Here is a 17,499-nt window from a genome sequence, read left to right as displayed (position 1 = left end):
ACGAACTTAGTTCCTTTGCAGGTAATATAATGAATAAATTCAAGGATACTTTAGATATCATCAATAAAAATTCAAACCATTAAAATGGGTTTTTCAAAACTATCGAATGAATTAACATTAAACTTGTGTTTACAAGATCAATACATCCAAATAAATGATCTAAATCAACTATTGGAAAAATTATTAAGGATGATATCTTTTGCACACTTAGAAACACTAGATTTGGAAATTTTGTCTCCAAGCGAAATAAATGAAATTTGGAAATATCTAAAAATTCATTATCCTAAAAAAGCTCTATGGCCTATACAACATATCACAGAATTAACCCTAATCTGTAAAACTGGTCTATTAATAATGGACGATATGGTCATTCTTGCAATCAAAATACCAGTGTTTGAAGTGAGTGCTTGTGATTTAAAATTTGTTTACCCCGTACCCAACAACGAGTCGCAAATTGTGATTACACCTAGCAAGTTCTATTGTAATGAACTTTGGTATAAAGTTTGTAACGAAATAAGTGACAAGTGGATATGTTTGAACCCACTTATTGATAGCTGTATTTTATCCAAAAATTGTCAATATGCGTTAGTTTTTTTCGGCTGCGCCTCACACGAGAATTTGTCACGCGCGCACGGAAAAATCCTCATTTCTGTACTGGTAATGAAATATACTATTACGGGCCATAGTTACCGTGCGGCGGAACATTCAAATTTTCTGAATTTTAGAGGCGTTTTGAGTCTAAACGACTAAACCCACAGTATTGAAAAAATTACAGGTTGGTAGCCGAAGATGCACTCTATAATTTTTATTAAGAAAGTTTTACGATTAAATGAACCGTACAAGCGCAAAAAAATTAACACCGTTTTCCCATGTTAATCTGCTATGTCCAGGATGCTCTTGGACACCTGGTATATGCAAACCAGCCAATTTTAATCTTCTCTTAAAAAACAAAAATAAGGAAATCATGGAAACATCCCATCTCAATTTCAAGCTAAATTTTAAAAAACAAGAAACATGTTAATAAGGTCAAGCTAGTAAAATCGGCCCCGTATTTTAAGAGAAAACTAGAATATAAGTCAGATCTTCAGATTATTACCCCGTGACACTAATAATCGACTGCTTCTTCAGCTTTGCCGTTTTTTCTTCAACATTGCTAATAGGTCCATCCCACTCTTGTCTTGTCGCAGAAGCAAACAATGCAAAGAACGTGGCGGATACAAAGTAAATCACTGCTGCTACAAGAAAAACTAACCTCCATTGACTGGCATCTTCCTGTCATACATACAAACATAATTATTATAGTTGTGTTTTATTGTTGTCAACGAGGACAAACCTTATCTCGAACAACGAATTGGACTAACAACGGAGAAAATGAGGCAAACAGCTGACTGGTACCATTGCAAATTCCTTGCAGAATACCAGCAAATCGTGGTGATAAGTCCATGTGATTGATTGAGTATCCCGCTATTGTGCCCGCATGGAATGCATTGCCTAGTGCTATCATAATGACTGAAGTTGTTTGACTTTTAGCAACGTATGCTAGCAGTAGTAGGCAAACAAGCGATCCATATAATGCTATACATTTTTCCGTTTTTATGTGTTACGCAAATATAAGTCGTTATAGTTACCTGTTACGTGGAAAATTCTTCTTGAATTTACTCTTGAGATATAGTCTCTACGAACGAGACAGTCAGACAAAGGTGCTACTAATGCTCCCGTAATTGCTGAACAGATATAAGGAACTGAACTGGCCAAACCGGTCTAAAATTAAATTTCCATATTTGTTGCTTAAGGACGATACTTTAGTTCCCTACCGAAGCAATTTCCAATTTCATAACTTTGGCCAAATACGTAGGAGTCTCGGTCATTCCCATCGTAAATCCCCAAGAAGCTCCCACGTTTGCAACCAATACAGCAGAAACTGGTAAACTGCTTAAAATAGACAACCAGGGAACTGGAACCTCCTTAGAAAAATTAATTTCAAAAAAAAAATAACACTTTTAAACTAACTTCTTCATCTTCTCCACTCTTTTGCTCTAGAGATGCCTCAATATACCGCAGTTCTTCATCTGATATACTCGGATGGGAAGCAGGGCTATTGTGCGCCAAGAAGTAATATAAAACACACCAAGCTAGTCCTATGGCACCAAACAAGTAGAATGAAGCAGGCCATCCAACCCATGAAGATGACAAGTAACCAGTTATGATATAAGAAAGAATCGGGCCGATGTTGAGACCTAAATTTCAGGCAGTTAAAATATCATGAGTTAGCTAAACTTAATTTACCAGAATAGACAATCATTCCCATTGTTGATCTTTCTTCTATGGGAGCCCATTTTCCTAAAACGTTATGAGCTGACGGAAATATAAAACCTTGAGCAAGTCCTGCGAAACTAAACTGTTCAACGAACACTTTTTATTAGTGTTGATGTGTTTACCTTGAACCACTCGGCAGAGCATAACTCCAATAGACCCTAAAATGTTTGCTGCAACTGGAATGAGAATAAAAGCCACAGAGTTGATGGCAAAAGCGGAAAACAAAAAATATTTGGGTCCGTAGATACTTCCTAAATATCCAGCCAAAACTTGAAGACATACGTAGCCCCAAATGAACGATGACAAAATTACGCTGGTGTTGTCCCATTGATATGTCTGAAATGTATGTAATAACATAGGAAACTGTTAGTTAACATAATCGGCATAAAATATTTAGATTTGTCTATCCAACTGAAAATGAGTACATCGATGGTGTTATAGAATCCGTATTAAAAATTGTTAGGGAATGTAAAAAAAATAAAAGTAAAATTATCTGTCGACATATGCCGTTGGAGCTTTAATTTTTGTGATGTGAGCGCAAAAAAACACGGAAACACGGAGAGTCATGGGAGAACGGGAATAGTATATTTTATGACCAGTCCAGAAAAAAGTTTTTTTCTACGAATGTTTGCAAATAAGCTACTTTGCATACGTAAAAGTGTGTGCAAAGTGGCACTTTCCCGCACACTATGCGGGAAAAATTTTTTCCCGCACACTTTTTAAAATGCTGATTATACCTTGCAGCAGTGGTTTTATATAGACTATTATACATAAAATCTGCTTAGAATTTTGCGTAGAATTCAAAAATGTAATAATATTCAGGGGTAATATTCTCCGCTTCGCGTCGTTCGTCTAACTGCTTTCGCGTGTGGGAAAACATAACTTTGCACACTGAATAGGAAAACTACTATTTTCCGTGTGTGCGTGACAGTTTCCCCAGACAGCAAAGCCGACACGGGAAGTCGTGCGAGAACAGGAAAACCATTTCGGACGTGTAATAAACGATACTTTTCATTATCAGACTCTAAAAAAAGTTTACATCATTTAAATATGCTATTAGGGAAATACCTTGACATTGATAGTGAGAAGATAGTTATTGTTTGAAAATGGTGAGGTTTTGTTTTTTGTTTATCAATCCCAATCCTCTGACCGGTTTCGCCGTATTACGGCTCATCAGAGAGGCTTTAGGGCTTGATAACCAAAGTACAAAACCTTCATTCCAGTATAGTCAACTGGATGCAAGAAATGATAGTTGTTGTGCAACATCTGGTGACATCTGTACTCAACTCTATGAGTTAGAAAGTACAGATGGCGTTCCCAAATCTAGGAACAGCCCCATTAATGCCGCATCATGCGGTAAACACCGATCGGTTGAAAATGGTGAGGTTTTGTTTTTTGTTTATCAATCCCAATCCTCTGACCGGTTTCGCCGTATTACGGCTAACTATCATTTCTGGCATCCAGTTGACTATACTGGAATGAAGGTTTTGTTCTTTGGTTATCAAGCCCTATAGCCTCTCTGATGAGCCGTAATACGACGAAACCGGTCAGAGGATTGGGATTGATAAACAAAAAACAAAACCTCACTATATAATTTTTTCTACCATTTAGGTTTTATGAAAAAAACGCAGTACATAAATACTTTTTTTATAATATTGAATAATAATAGTACCGGGATGAAAAAGGTGTTGTTACCAAGAATAAGTTGGTCAAGTGTTTTAGAAAGAAAGTGTTAGAGATCACAGATTTACCGACCCAATTGCTGTTAAAAGCCGGAAAAAGAACGAAAAATTCATGCCTCACGATATTCCAGAAGAAGCAATATCTACAACAGGCAAAATACCAAGTGTCCAAGAGCACCCTGGGCATAGGAGATTAACATGGAAAACGGTTTTGACTTTTTTGCGCCTGTACGGTTCATTTAATGGAAAAAAGTTGTAGAGCCCGCTTTCGGCTATAAACTTGTAATTTATTCAATATCGTAGATTTGACCATTAAGACGCAAAACAGCTTTAAAATTCGAAAATTTTAAATCTTGTGCCAAGCGGTCGTAGCCCTGCTACCAACTTCTCAAAATCATAACAAATCGCCGTCCGTCATTCTCTAATCAAAACATTCAAAACAAGTTTATTTAGTAATAATTTTGAGTTACTACCCACATAATGCAAAGAAAATCAAAATAAATCGTCATAAAGATGCTTTAACAGTAGCCACAGCCCAAAAATCTGGTAAGTTGCATTTATAACCTCATTCAATGTCTCTACATAACTGATTTACTTTGTAGCAAAGTTCTTTAAGAAAACACTTGTTTTGCTTGCAAATATTTAATGAAGACGACCGAATCACCTATCTCAAGCCTCTTCTTAATAGTTCAAACGATTTAAAGTGATGAAAACAGTGGACAATGAAGCCAGATCTTTGAAGATAAGTTACTTTACTATACACGGATCACAAAAGAGGGCAGATTTAGTGACCTATGTGACATAGTGACGGCTAGTTTTATTGTATCCTTCTGTTTTGTAGTATTGTCAACACACCATAGCGTTTAAGTGGTTTTATATTGTATGATGTTAATAAAAAAGCATTTTTTATAACTGATTATCAATGTTTTTTCCCTAGTTCTACTGGGTAAGGTAAGTACTGATATTTAATTAGCTCTATTAGTTAACTTGAACATCATTCACCTACAAGGATACTTGTAAAATGTCTACTAACCAAAAATAGTTTATTTGCAAGTAATGTGTAACTGGAGTTCACATTTAAAAGGTATGTCCTGTAAAATGGTGTATTGAATTAGACGCAAATTGTTTATCTTTAGAGACTTTCAATCACTACATTTCACCTACCTTTGCTAATTTGGAACTTCACTACTGTCCAAACAAACATTAGGCTAGTAAGACAAAGTTGTTTTTATCATAGCTTGTATGGTGAAAGGTTCACCCACTCACACTCAATCTGTGGACCAGGTAGGTAAGACCAGTTTTCTTTGCCACCTATTTTACCTAAGCTTTTCACTTGAAGAAAATGTATAGGTACTGTACCTTGAACTGTGAATAAATAATTAATATAAACCTTCAGTGTACAAAGTTTTATTTGGATCAATTGAGTGTGTGGAAAAAAAACACAATTATAATGTGGTTAATAAACCTAGAATAGAACAGCAGAACAGCTCATGTAGATAACTCAATTGAAAAGTTGGTTTTTCGATTATACCTACCCATATACAAAAAACTTTTGCCACCTGGCTGATAATTTGATTCTTCACATTTCATAGTCAGATCAAATTTTGAGATTTAAAAGTCAGATATCAATACTGAATCATTTTCGTTTTAGTTGCAACACTGATGAAGACCGTCACTGATGATAGTCCATGCAGTTAAGCACATTGAAGCTAAATCACATCACTTTTGAAGGAAGTATTTGGCCCCTTTGTTGTTGTCCTTGTACAGTAGGAAACTTATCTTCAAAGATCTGGCTTCATTGTCCACTGTTTTCATTACTTTAAATCGTTTGGTAGTGTTATGAAGAGGCTTGAGATAGGTGATACGGTCGTCCTCATTAAATATTTGCAAGCAAAACCAGTGTTTTCTTAAAGAACTTTGCTACAAAGTAAATAAGTTGAATAGAGAGAGAGACCCAGGTTTTTGGGCTGTGGCTACTGATTAAGTATTGTCACGAAGGATAATAAATCAAATTTATTACTTGAACGGAAACATTAAAAAATGTTTATATTACTTGAGCGGAAACATTAAAATTGTGGAATGCGGTCGGAGTGCAACTGCAATTAAGATGCATTTGCTGAAATTGCGAAATAATGTGGAATGTTTTCCAAGTACCGATGGTCGAAGGTCGTCACGAGTTGTCGGCTAGACGAGGCCAGGTCTGGGAGTTTTGATTGGTGGAATCAGTGTCTGGAATGCTATAAAAAAGAGGTTGCACCCTAGAGAGGGGTTCAGTTCAGTTCAGTCAGTTCAGTCCAGTTCTGTCCAGTCAGTCCAGTTTTGCTGTGCACCACGTTGGTGATCGAACCGCAAATGTCAATTAGACATGTCCGTAACGCTCAAGTAAAGTTAATCGCGAACCGCGCTCCAAGTGACAAGCCTCTCTCCAAGATTCTGTCTTCTATAGAGATGTAAGTATGTTTATCGTACTTCTATGTTGTGTATTAATTTACGCCTGGTTTATTATGATTTTATTGGGAGTTAGTAACGTTTTCGTTGGGTTAGGAAACCTGTTATTTTATTAGCTAGTAAGTTAGGAGTTGTTAGGTTTAAGTACGTATTCAATAGAACTTGATGGTAAAGTTAACTGTGTTTTATTTTCACGCTGAAACGAGATCCCAGGCAAATAAGTTGAATTAAATTCAACACGTCACGCTAGTCGTGTTAATTTTGATTTATCAGGAAAAATTCCATCTGTCGAAATTGTATAACCAAGAATATTAATTTTTTCTTTTAGATATTCACATTTTTTAGGTTTTAATGTTAGGCCTGCACTTCGAAGTCTATTGAAAACTTTACGTAATTTTTCAAAATGTTCATCTATTGTTTCAGAAAAAATTATAATGTCGTCCATGTAAATTAAAACTTCTTTCCATTTTAAATCTCTAAACACTACGTCCCCTAACTGTTGAAATGTTGCCGGGGCATTGCACAATCCAAAAGGCATTACATTAAATTCCCATAATCCATGACCTGGCGCCGTAAAGGCAGTAAGTGGTTTACTTTCTTCTTTTACCTTGACTTGCCAATAACCTGAATACATGTCTAACGATGAGAAATACTGGGCGTTTCCTAAGTAAGTCAAAATATCCTCAATATTAGATCCTGACCACGAATTTTTTACTGTTACATTGTTTAACTTGCGATAATCGACACAAAATCGCGTCTCTCCAGACTTTTTCTTTACTAATACGACGGGACTTGCCCAGGGCGAGTTACTTTGCCTTATTATATCGTATTGTTCCATTTCCCTTATTTGATTATCTATTATTTCTCTTTCTTTTTGTGCTACCCTGTAAGGTTTTTGTTTTATGGGTTTAGCATTTCCTACGTCAATTTCGTGTTCAATTACATCAGTTCTCCCCATATATTTTGGTGTTTTTGAAAAAACGTCACTATACTCCGCAAGTAGCGTTTGCAATTTATTATGTATTCCTAAGTTTGTTATATTACTTAAATTATGGTCATTCATGGTAATTATTTCTTCATCATTTTCGGTTTCATTAATACAACAAATTGGAATTTTTGTCATGTCCATTTTAATTGTTTTCTCGAGATTACCAATCGTGGAATTTTTTATTACAAAAATTCTACGATGACCGACATTTTTAAGCTTAACATAAAAATGTCCATTCTGCAAAAACGGTAATCCTACGCAAATAAGACTTCTCGGTCGTAAAAAACTGTCTTTCTCAATAAAACAATATTCCGCCAAGTCAGACGGTCGTAGGTTCAAGTTCAATCGGGTAATTATATCATTCCCGGGCTTCAACACGTAATCGTTAGCGACAGTAATTTTTAGGGAATTTACTGTTGGCTCGTTTGCTATGTTTACAAACAAGTCTTGCTGTGGCTCGCATTCTTCAGTTGAATCATAATCTCCAAAATTTAGGATTAATTTGTCCGAACCATGCTGCAATGTCACTTTATTGTTATTATAGTCAATGACTGACTTTGTCGTCGTCAAAAAGTTATGTCCCAAAATTAGAGCTTTAGACAAATTTTTTACCACTAATGCTTCAACGCGTATCTCTTTATTATTAACTTCAATCGTCACTTGTGAATTTCCAATAGGTGTAAGAGGGTAACTGCCTGCCGTAATTAATTCAACTTCATTTTCCAACGGATACATGTTATTAATATAATTTAAATCCACAATATTTTTACACGCTCCGGTGTCCAGAACGACATTTACATTTTCTTGATTATTTACTTTTAAATGCACATACAATAACCCTCCTTTGACGCCCTTTGATGACAGGTGGACAATCTCGTTAGGGCTTTCTATTGACGAAATTGTCCTCTTTCGTTTGGGTTTTGGTATACCCGATCATTTCGACGGTTATCTGAATTATTTCTGGAACTGTTTGCATTCCAGTTGCACGATGCATGCCCAATTCTTTTGCAATTAGTGCATCTAATGCGTCCATCGTGTGTTCTTGTATTCGGTAAATAGTTGTTACCTTGATTTCGGTAAGGTGCTCTGTTTCCATAGTTTGGACCTCTGTACTCATTATTTCTATTCCTTTGCATATTCTGATTTTGGTAATATGGCCGTTGACCGCCATTATTTGAACCATTATTCACGGCATTGTTCCTTGGTGGCGTATTTCTTGTAAAATTTCCACGATAATTGACAAAATTCCTGTTCGGACCGTTATTGGCGACATTCCTGTTATCTATGAAATTTCTTCTTGTGCTATTACTATTATAATAGACTCGATTTCTATTTGGATTGCCATCTCTGCGTGGAAAATTTGTTGTATTTCCCGGTCCGCTCCTGACTATTTGATTCTCCTTATTTATTTAACGCATCGGACACGGAAAACAGTGCCGTATCCCGTGTCATCTGATTTACCAGGGTTCTCTCTTTAATGTCACTCAGCTTTAACACTAGCTGTTTTAAGTCATTAAAATTTTGATTACCTGAACTCAGCAAGTAATACATTTCATAGTAGGATGGGTGCAAACCATTTTCAAAATGGTCCCTAAACGTGTCAAAAGACATTGTCGGGTCAATTTCCGTTGCCAACGCAAGTAAATCAAAATAATATTTTTTAACATCCTCATTGTCTTGATGTTTTCGTGTATTTAATCGAAACTTTAGTTTTCTCAATGGCTGTTCTCCAGAAAATTCTTTTAAAAAGTCCGTTTTTATATTCGTCCATGTTTTTGCCTGGTTTGCCGGTTCGTTAATATAACCATCAAACCAAGTCTGAGCCGGGCCTTCCAAGAAATTTGCTAAGTAGGAAATTTTGTGGTTTTCCGACCAGCTGTTTGCAATCGCTGCTTTTTCATATTTATTCACAAAAATAATGGGAGAGTCTATAGATGGGTTAAATGTAGGTGGGCATGTAAACTTTGGTGTGGCTGGAGTTTTTGGCTCAGCCAAAGCTACCTGTAAAGTCATGTTAGCCATTGCTGCCGGATTGTTAGGACGTATCTCACTGTTTCTCTCTTGAATTACAGGGGGTGGGCAAGGATTATTACAACCTTGTAACAAATCTGTGGGGCGGGATAAGGTAGGCTCTGGCACTACCACTTCTCTCTTCTCTGGCACTACCACTTCTAAGGGACTTTCTTGCCAAGACTCTTCTGATTCTTGCGGTTTAGGCGGAGTCCTACTCAATGAAGCTCTTGGCTTAAAAAACTGTTCTGGGGATCGTGATCCTGCCTTGGAATCTTTAGTTTTCTGAACTTGGGAAGTCGAAGCTTTTGTTGTTCGAATTCGCGGGGTCTCAATTTGAGCACTTACGACAGTTTTTTCGAAAGGGCTCTCGTCCTCACTACTTGTTACACTGACAATAGAAGTTGTTCTGTCGACTTCTGGGGCACCTGCAGAAGCAGAGGAACCGACAGTTGAGCTATGATGTGCGGGTTTAAACTCTCTCAACTCTTTTAAGACTTTTTCGGGGTTTTTCCCTTGGGCTAGTGCTTGTTGCAAAACAAATTTTTCTTTGTCTGATACACTTTGAGCTCTACTGCGAGTTCGTACTCGTGATTTGTCACTTGGTTCACTCATGAAAAATTAATACGAAATGTTTGGCAGTATTTTTAATTATTTCGATTTTTCAAGCTTTTGGACAAAATTTAAACGATTTTCTTAAACAATTTGATTATTTCTAGCAATTTCTTTGCGAATTTGCTTATTCATCAAACTAATAATTTTTTTTGACACTAAAATACACAAGCATTAACACCCCCATGCACAGAAAAATAATAATCAAAATTTCCTTAGCTGACCATGAATTATCTTTTTCCTGAGACGCTGTATTAGAAATACCGCCGCTATTACCCGCTTGAGAAATAATTATTTCTTCTTCTTTTGATGAAGTACCCCCCATTTTAAATAGAACGATTAAAATTTAAAAAATAAAATTTATGTTTTTTCCACCCTGAAACGTAGGCGCCTCCACCATATGTCACGACTAGCGTGACGTGTTGAATTTAATTCAACTTATTTGCCTGGGATCTCGTTTCAGCGTGAAAATAAAACACAGTTAACTTTACCATCAAGTTCTATTGAATACGTACTTAAACCTAACAACTCCTAACTTACTAGCTAATAAAATAACAGGTTTCCTAACCCAACGAAAACGTTACTAACTCCCAATAAAATCATAATAAACCAGGCGTAAATTAATACACAACATAGAAGTACGATAAACATACTTACATCTCTATAGAAGACAGAATCTTGGAGAGAGGCTTGTCACTTGGAGCGCGGTTCGCGATTAACTTTACTTGAGCGTTACGGACATGTCTAATTGACATTTGCGGTTCGATCACCAACGTGGTGCACAGCAAAACTGGACTGACTGGACAGAACTGGACTGAACTGACTGAACTGAACTGAACCCCTCTCTAGGGTGCAACCTCTTTTTTATAGCATTCCAGACACTGATTCCACCAATCAAAACTCCCAGACCTGGCCTCGTCTAGCCGACAACTCGTGACGACCTTCGACCATCGGTACTTGGAAAACATTCCACATTATTTCGCAATTTCAGCAAATGCATCTTAATTGCAGTTGCACTCCGACCGCATTCCACAATTTTAATGTTTCCGCTCAAGTAATATAAACATTTTTTAATGTTTCCGTTCAAGTAATAAATTTGATTTATTATCCTTCGTGACAGTATTTTTATCATGATTTATTTTTATTTTCTTTGCATTATGTGGGTAGTAACTCAATATTATTACTAAATAAACTTGTTTTGAATTTTTTTGACTCCGACTTGTTATGATTTTGAAAGGTTGGTAGCACGGGCGGATATATCCAGACAATTTTTGTGATTGATGATGATGATGATGATTTGTATCAGTTACATGCTTTTTAAATCGCCATTCTGGATGTCAATATTTCAGAAACAGTAAAGCCCCTATATTAATGTTTATTTTCAACCTAACTAGGAAAAGTTTTTTACGAAATGCAAGTATTTTAAAGCTTTCCTTAAAAGAAGCATAAATGCAAGTCGAAATTAGAATTTTTATAAAATCAGTTATGCCGAAGTGTAAGAAATGGGCGTTTAATGGTACGTGACAATAAAATATTAAAGATTTAGATAAATTTGGCAATAACGCTGAACTCCACTTTCATGCTTTCAGTGATAAGTGGTTATAATGTCATTCTATTTTAATTTTGTTTTCGGTATAATATTGCAGTTCTTACCGGCACGTTGGGATTCGATGAAGCGTTTCTATCAGTCATAGCTACAATCGCCACTGACAAGCTGAACCTCATCGCAATGCCGATTGTGAGACACAAAAACATGAGAAAAACTTGAACATGTCTAGCTCCGACTATTGGTCCTTTGTTCTCAGCATCATAGCCTTTAATGTAAATTTCTCTTTTCTTCGAGTCTTGTATGTCACTCAAGCTGACTTTGGCTGTAATGTTTTCTAGAAGGTTATTTCTTAAATTAGGTATATAATTAACGTTATAACTAAATAATACATTTTATTTTCAAGTGTCTATTTAGATATCTTATTGTTTTTTGAGTGGACGAGTAAGATTCATGTAAATTGATAAAGGTAATAATTATTTATTTCTAATTTGTAATTTCTAAGTATGTAATATATACTATTACACATTGAAAAATATCTGATGTGTTTTCCTAACTCTGAATATACCTACCGTGATAATTGTATCGGGACTAACGGTGTATAGCTAATTTACTATTTTAAATCAAAATTAATAAATGTATAATCCCTACCTACCTGTAACGACTTTAACTGCTACTTTTTTATGTCTGGTTGCAGCAGACATTTTCCTATACACTTGTACAAATTATTTGGTTATACCACTCTTTTTCAAATATATTCCTATAAATCGTTTTAGAGAACACTGTTAGGCAATATACGTCTACAATAAAATTATCCGGTTTAAGTGCTTTGAAAATGGTAGCCGATTGTTATATCAAAACAAGTAACTAATTGTTATCTTTTGTTTCCAGGATTTTAAAAATACGTTCGATTGGGTGATATCTTATTTCAAGTCTGTAATTTAAAATACTTGAAATATCGTAAACAGAATAAAATAAATGCAAATTATTTGAAGTACTGGTTTTATCGTAATTTATTTATGCGAAAAAGATTTTTTTTCAAGCGGTCTAAAATAAGCCTATTGTGTACCTGTACTGCCGGCGTAGAAAGGCTATTTCATATCCTAGGAGGTAAAAAATAATGTCCAGAACTCGATCCAGACTAAAAGCGTTGCATTTAGAAAAAAGCAGATGAAATTAATGCAACACTTACTTTGCTTTGATTGGCTTGTCAGGCTTGGCTCTGCAATACAATCCTTTCATGTTCTTATTCTGAAATACAGTTTTCCTGAAGGTGTCAGGGCTAAATTTGTGATCAAATTCAAAATCAACATAAATAAACGGACTGCCACAAAAAGACAAAAACTAATTGACACAACACGGCTAATACGATAAACGATAACAACACGAAGCTATTTCCAAAGTTGTCTAACAGAGGGCGTATCATGGCTGTCTAGCGTCTAGCGTCATCTGTCGATTACGGTTACGCGCTCCGAATTTACACGGAACGCGGTTCTTGAAAATGGGCTTTCAAAAATGTTATCGGCCATTTGCTCTGGTTTTCTGGCTTCAAATCTCCGTTGTTCTATGAGAATGATATTTTTTCGGTAACCGTTATATATGTATATTTACCAGTCCGAATTAATCGGTTAACCTGGCTAGGAAACGATACACATCCTATGTTTACCGTATTACGCTTTCATTGTGTCATCTGTCAAAAATCGTGATGTCCATGGCACACTAATTCAAAATTCAAACACCTTGTACTAATACTACTAATTGCGTTGTTGTATTGTCAAATAAAGTTTCAGTGAAGCCGTAAAGCGACCTAAATCGCCGAAATGAGTGATAGTGATAAAATAAGTTGTACACCACCTGCTTTAGCAGCAATAGCGTCAAATACGCTAAATAATTTGATTCCTGGCAGGTCCCGCAAAATGTATGAACGAGCGTACAATAAATTTATCACTTGGGCCAGAGAACACCACTCGGTCAATTTTACCGAAAATGTTGTATTGGCCTATTTGGCCCATTTAAGTAAATCATTGAAGAGTTCGACAATGTGGGCGCAATATTCCATGCTTAAAGCTGAGCTAAATATTAAAGACAGTATAAATATTCTATCGTATAAAAAGGTGCAAGCATTTTTAAAGGGAAAAAGTGAAAACTATGCAGCTAAAAAGTCTAAAACTTTCACCAAAAACCAAGTAGACACTTTTTTAACAGAAGCACCTGACAAAAAGTATTTAGCCATGAAGGTAAGATCCGAAACAAAAATGAATTTATGATTTTTTTTAATACCTATATTCAACATTTTTAAGTGAAAGCAAAACTCAGAGTCGATCTCCACTAATATATATTAATAAGTTGTTATCTGCCTAACATGTTTCGGGTGTATTCAGACACCCATCTTCAGAGGCTTAACTTAACTTAACCACTTAACTTCAAGCCGGACATGGAGTCCATGTCCGGCTGCACCCAAGCCATGAAGCCCCGCACGGTCACACTACCATAGTGACAAAAAGGGAAAGTCTCCCCTATTTTAACCTGTTCAGTGTCGAACTTGTGAATGTCCACCGCGGTTTTTGTTGTGTGACGTCCCTTTCGTGTCTATTTGGTCTCCTTCAGATAGATAAACATGCAGTTTTTACATCATTCAACTTCCTTGGGTTTTGATTACGTTTTTTCCCTCTTCAAGAATAAAAAACCAAGCAACTGACTTCTTCTCTTTGACATCAACACTGGGTTTTGATTAAGTTTTTTTCCCCTTTGAGAATAAAAAACCAAACAACCTGTCACCTTAAAACCAGAACTGGGTTTTTTGATCAAGGTTTTTTTTCCCCTGTGTAGAATTTAAAAAACTACCTTAGTACATCTGGGTTCAGCTGTCCCCCCCTTGTAGAATGACAGCCAGCAGACTAGTGATCTAGTTAAGCCTCTGAAGATGGGTGTCTGAATACACCCGAAACAGGTTAGGCAGATAACAACTTATTAATATATATTTGTGTGATCGACTCTGAGTTTTGCTTTCACTTACACTCACTACTCCACTGTGTGCATACTACTTTTCGATCAAAATTTTTAGGTTGTTTTAATATACGGCATATCAGGGGCATGTCGATGTAATGAACTGGTAAACTTGAGAATTCAAGATATTGAATACAAGGAAAAATTAATTCTGGTTAAAATTCCAAACACGAAAAATTACAAGCCCATTTTACATAAATATTTGTAAAAAATACTTGTCTCTTCGTCCAGATGTTATTGATACAAATCGTTTTTTCATTAAATATCAAAATGGAGTTTGCCACAGAGTTGTAATGGGTATTCACAAAATCTCAAGTATTCCCAAGGAAATAGCGTTGTTTTTGAAATTGGCTGATGTCAAAGAATATACTGGTCACTGCCTTCGCCGAACCTCTGCAACTCTTCTTGTAGATAATGGTGGAGACATTTGCTCATTGAAAAGACCCGGTGGTTGGAGGTCTACAACTGTAGCAGAAGGCTACATTGACGATTCTTTAAGAAACAAAAATGACACAGCAATGAAAATTCTGGATGTAAATGATTGTAATTTAATACCAATGGACAACAATACCACAGATGATATCAGAGAACCAGTAATTTCAACAAACCCACAACAACAACCTACTTTAAATGTAGACCATGAAGTAAAGGGGCAGGAATTTCATTTATGGCAGAATTGTAAATTTGACGGTTCATAGTTCGAATACCGACAAAGAAAATGTGTAGATTATTATTTACATTTTTCTATTAATTGATATTTTAATTTATGTAAATTGTGTTGTGAATATAAAAAGTTTGTAATGCAAGGAATAAAGCAACCAAACATGAAAAATCAGTGGTTTATTATGCCTAATGAAAAAGTTGAATTTATAAATTTGTATTAAAATGATTGACCAAATTATGTATGCTAGTATTATCCTAACTAGCCAACAAATTGGGTTTTCCGGTAAAAACATCGCAAATCCATAAACCCTGTATACAAGCCGCTTGAAAAAAAAATAGTATACGTTACACGGACGTAGAAAGCGATTATTGTGCTTCGCTCAATTGTCGACCTCAGCTTCGCTTCGGTCGGACAATTCCGAGCTCAGCACATTAATCGCCTCTTTCTACGCCTAATAACATAATATACTATTTTAACTTACGGACCGGTACGGACATAACGGGGACCCTCGCTTAGGACCATCGCTCGGCCCAAAGCATGGTACTGTCGACCCTTGATTTGAGCTTCGCTCAAGAGTGGTCATAACAAAGCTTCGACCTTCGCTAATTTGCGCCTGTTAAACCGTAACGAGGCTGAGATAAACATGGATTATCCTCTTTGTCAGATGAGGAAGACATTTTATGAAACCCAAGTGCTAAAATGTGGTACCTGTATAATCCATCACAATAAAGAACAGTGCATCCTCTCAACAAAAAACGTTTGTTTATGTTATGGAGAATTTCATCATCTATATCAGGACTTTTTTTGGACCGTTTTTTTGAAGACTTGAGACTGAAGATATCTACTTTCGATTACCTTTTAAACAAACTAAATGAGCATGCCCCTTGGTCCAAGGTCTAAAAAATACTAAGCTCGGTTCGATGGTGCCAGGCCTTGGCTTCGACCTATGCGCGGAGCGCTGCTTCGCGCTCTGTTATGACCATATACGTTTAAAACTATGCGTTTATTATTTTTTGTGAACGATGCTAGGGTACGATGCTATGGTCAGAGCGATGGTCGGCGCTCCGTTATGTCCGCTCACTTAGAGTAAGCAGTAGGATAGTTATTTCGTGCTACCCCGTATAGTCTTGATTAATTTTGTGTTACCCCGTATTTTGATTGTTTATGTTCTCGAACGTCGTAGTTCAGCTGTTTTGTGAGAGAGAGGACCTTATGTCATAGTTTGAAGTTTATGAGAGAATGTCAAATTCATAAATAATCCCGAATTCCTTCGAATCAATGGAAGCCTATACAGTGAGGACGCGCAGGTTGGAACAAATTCATTTAAAATTAAGGGTTTACTACACGTCGATATTTATTTTTGTCTGCGTTTTTTTTTATGGTAAATGCATATACCAGGTGTCCAAGAGCACCCTGGACATAGGAGATTAACATGGGAAAATGGTTTTGAATTTTTTGCGCCTGTACGGTTCATTTAATGGAAAAACGCTTTAGATAAAAGTTGTAGAGCACATTTTCGGCTATCTACTTGTAATTTTTTCAATACCGTAGATTTGACCATTAAGACGAAAAACGGATCTAAAATTCGGAAATTTTAAATCTCCCGCCAAGCGGTCGTTAAGGAACGTTTATATCCGGTCGTGCTACCAACCTTTCAAAATCAGAACAAATCGTTGTCAGTTATTCTGTAATCAAAACATTCAAAACAAGTTTATTTAGTAATAATTTTGAGTTACTACCCACATACTGCGAAGAAAATACAAATAAATCATGATAAAAACACTTTATTAGGAGCCACAGTCCAAAAATCTGGTAAGTTGCGTTCATAATCTCATTCAATGTCTCTACTAAACTTATTTACTTTGTATCAAAATTCTTTAAGAAAACACTGGTTTTGCTTGCAAATATTTAATGAGGATGACCGAATCACCTATCTCAAGCCTCTTCATAACACTACCAAACGATTTAAAGTGATAAAAACAATGGACTAGGAAGACCTGCAGATGTTTGAAGATAAGTTGCTTTACTATACAGGGACCACAAAAGAGGGTAAATACTTCCCTCAAAAGTGGTGCAATTTAGTGACCTATGTGACTGATAGTTTTATTGTATCCTTCTGTTTTGTAGTGTTATCAACACACCATAGTGTTTAAGTGGTTTTACATTGTATGATTTTAATAAAAAGGCATTTTTTATAACTGATTGTCAATGTTTTTTCCCATCTCTA

At 36.0% G+C, this 17,499-nt stretch overlaps 2 protein-coding genes across 5 annotated transcripts; one reads left to right on the top strand and one right to left on the bottom strand.

The window, feature by feature from the left end:
- Positions 1 to 790: 790 nt before the first annotated feature.
- On the bottom strand, positions 791 to 12,937 carry LOC145729722 (putative inorganic phosphate cotransporter). Of its 4 annotated transcripts, XM_081980597.1 has the most exons (11): positions 12,795 to 12,937; positions 12,672 to 12,743; positions 12,258 to 12,402; positions 11,710 to 11,939; positions 2,439 to 2,652; positions 2,287 to 2,385; positions 2,011 to 2,237; positions 1,815 to 1,964; positions 1,629 to 1,761; positions 1,334 to 1,575; positions 791 to 1,272 (listed from the first exon to the last, which is right to left on the bottom strand). In XM_081980597.1, exons 3-11 carry the CDS (start codon positions 12,304 to 12,306, stop codon positions 1,093 to 1,095), a joined length of 1,524 nt encoding a protein of 507 aa, XP_081836723.1. In that variant the 5' UTR covers positions 12,307 to 12,402; positions 12,672 to 12,743; positions 12,795 to 12,937; the 3' UTR covers positions 791 to 1,092. The 4 variants fall into 4 exon arrangements, with proteins under 4 accessions (XP_081836723.1, XP_081836726.1, XP_081836725.1 ...); XM_081980600.1 differs by lacking the exon at positions 12,258 to 12,402; XM_081980599.1 differs by lacking the exons at positions 12,672 to 12,743; positions 12,795 to 12,937 and having other exon boundaries at positions 11,710 to 11,927; positions 12,258 to 12,593.
- Positions 12,938 to 13,091: 154 nt separating this feature from the next.
- On the top strand, positions 13,092 to 15,693 carry LOC145729725 (uncharacterized). The gene is made up of 2 exons (XM_081980603.1): positions 13,092 to 13,839; positions 14,667 to 15,693. Exons 1-2 carry the CDS (start codon positions 13,423 to 13,425, stop codon positions 14,814 to 14,816), a joined length of 567 nt encoding a protein of 188 aa, XP_081836729.1. The 5' UTR covers positions 13,092 to 13,422; the 3' UTR covers positions 14,817 to 15,693.
- Positions 15,694 to 17,499: the final 1,806 nt, after the last annotated feature.

This window comes from Ips typographus, linkage group LG5, assembly GCF_016097725.1.
Source record: "Ips typographus isolate SLU linkage group LG5, UJ_Ityp_2.0, whole genome shotgun sequence".
NCBI lineage: Eukaryota > Metazoa > Arthropoda > Insecta > Coleoptera > Curculionidae > Ips > Ips typographus.
The sequence above is the reverse complement of the archived record's forward strand: the minus strand, read 5'-3'. Positions and strand labels throughout refer to the sequence as shown.

Bases quoted from the DNA above. Each gene is read 5' to 3' on its own strand.
- LOC145729725 (XM_081980603.1), top strand. From the start codon at position 13,423: ATGAGTGATAGTGATAAAATAAGTTGTACACCACCTGCTTTAGCAGCA. The intron at 13,840-14,666 runs GTAAGATCCGAA...CAAAATTTTTAG, and splicing joins AAAAGTATTTAGCCATGAAG to GTTGTTTTAATATACGGCAT.
- LOC145729722 (XM_081980597.1), bottom strand. From the start codon at position 12,306: ATGTCTGCTGCAACCAGACATAAAAAAGTAGCAGTTAAAGTCGTTACA. The intron at 2,653-11,709 runs GTAAGAACTGCA...CATACATTTCAG, and splicing joins CATCGAATCCCAACGTGCCG to ACATATCAATGGGACAACAC. The intron at 2,386-2,438 runs GTAAACACATCA...TTAGTTTCGCAG, and splicing joins GCTCTGCCGAGTGGTTCAAG to GACTTGCTCAAGGTTTTATA.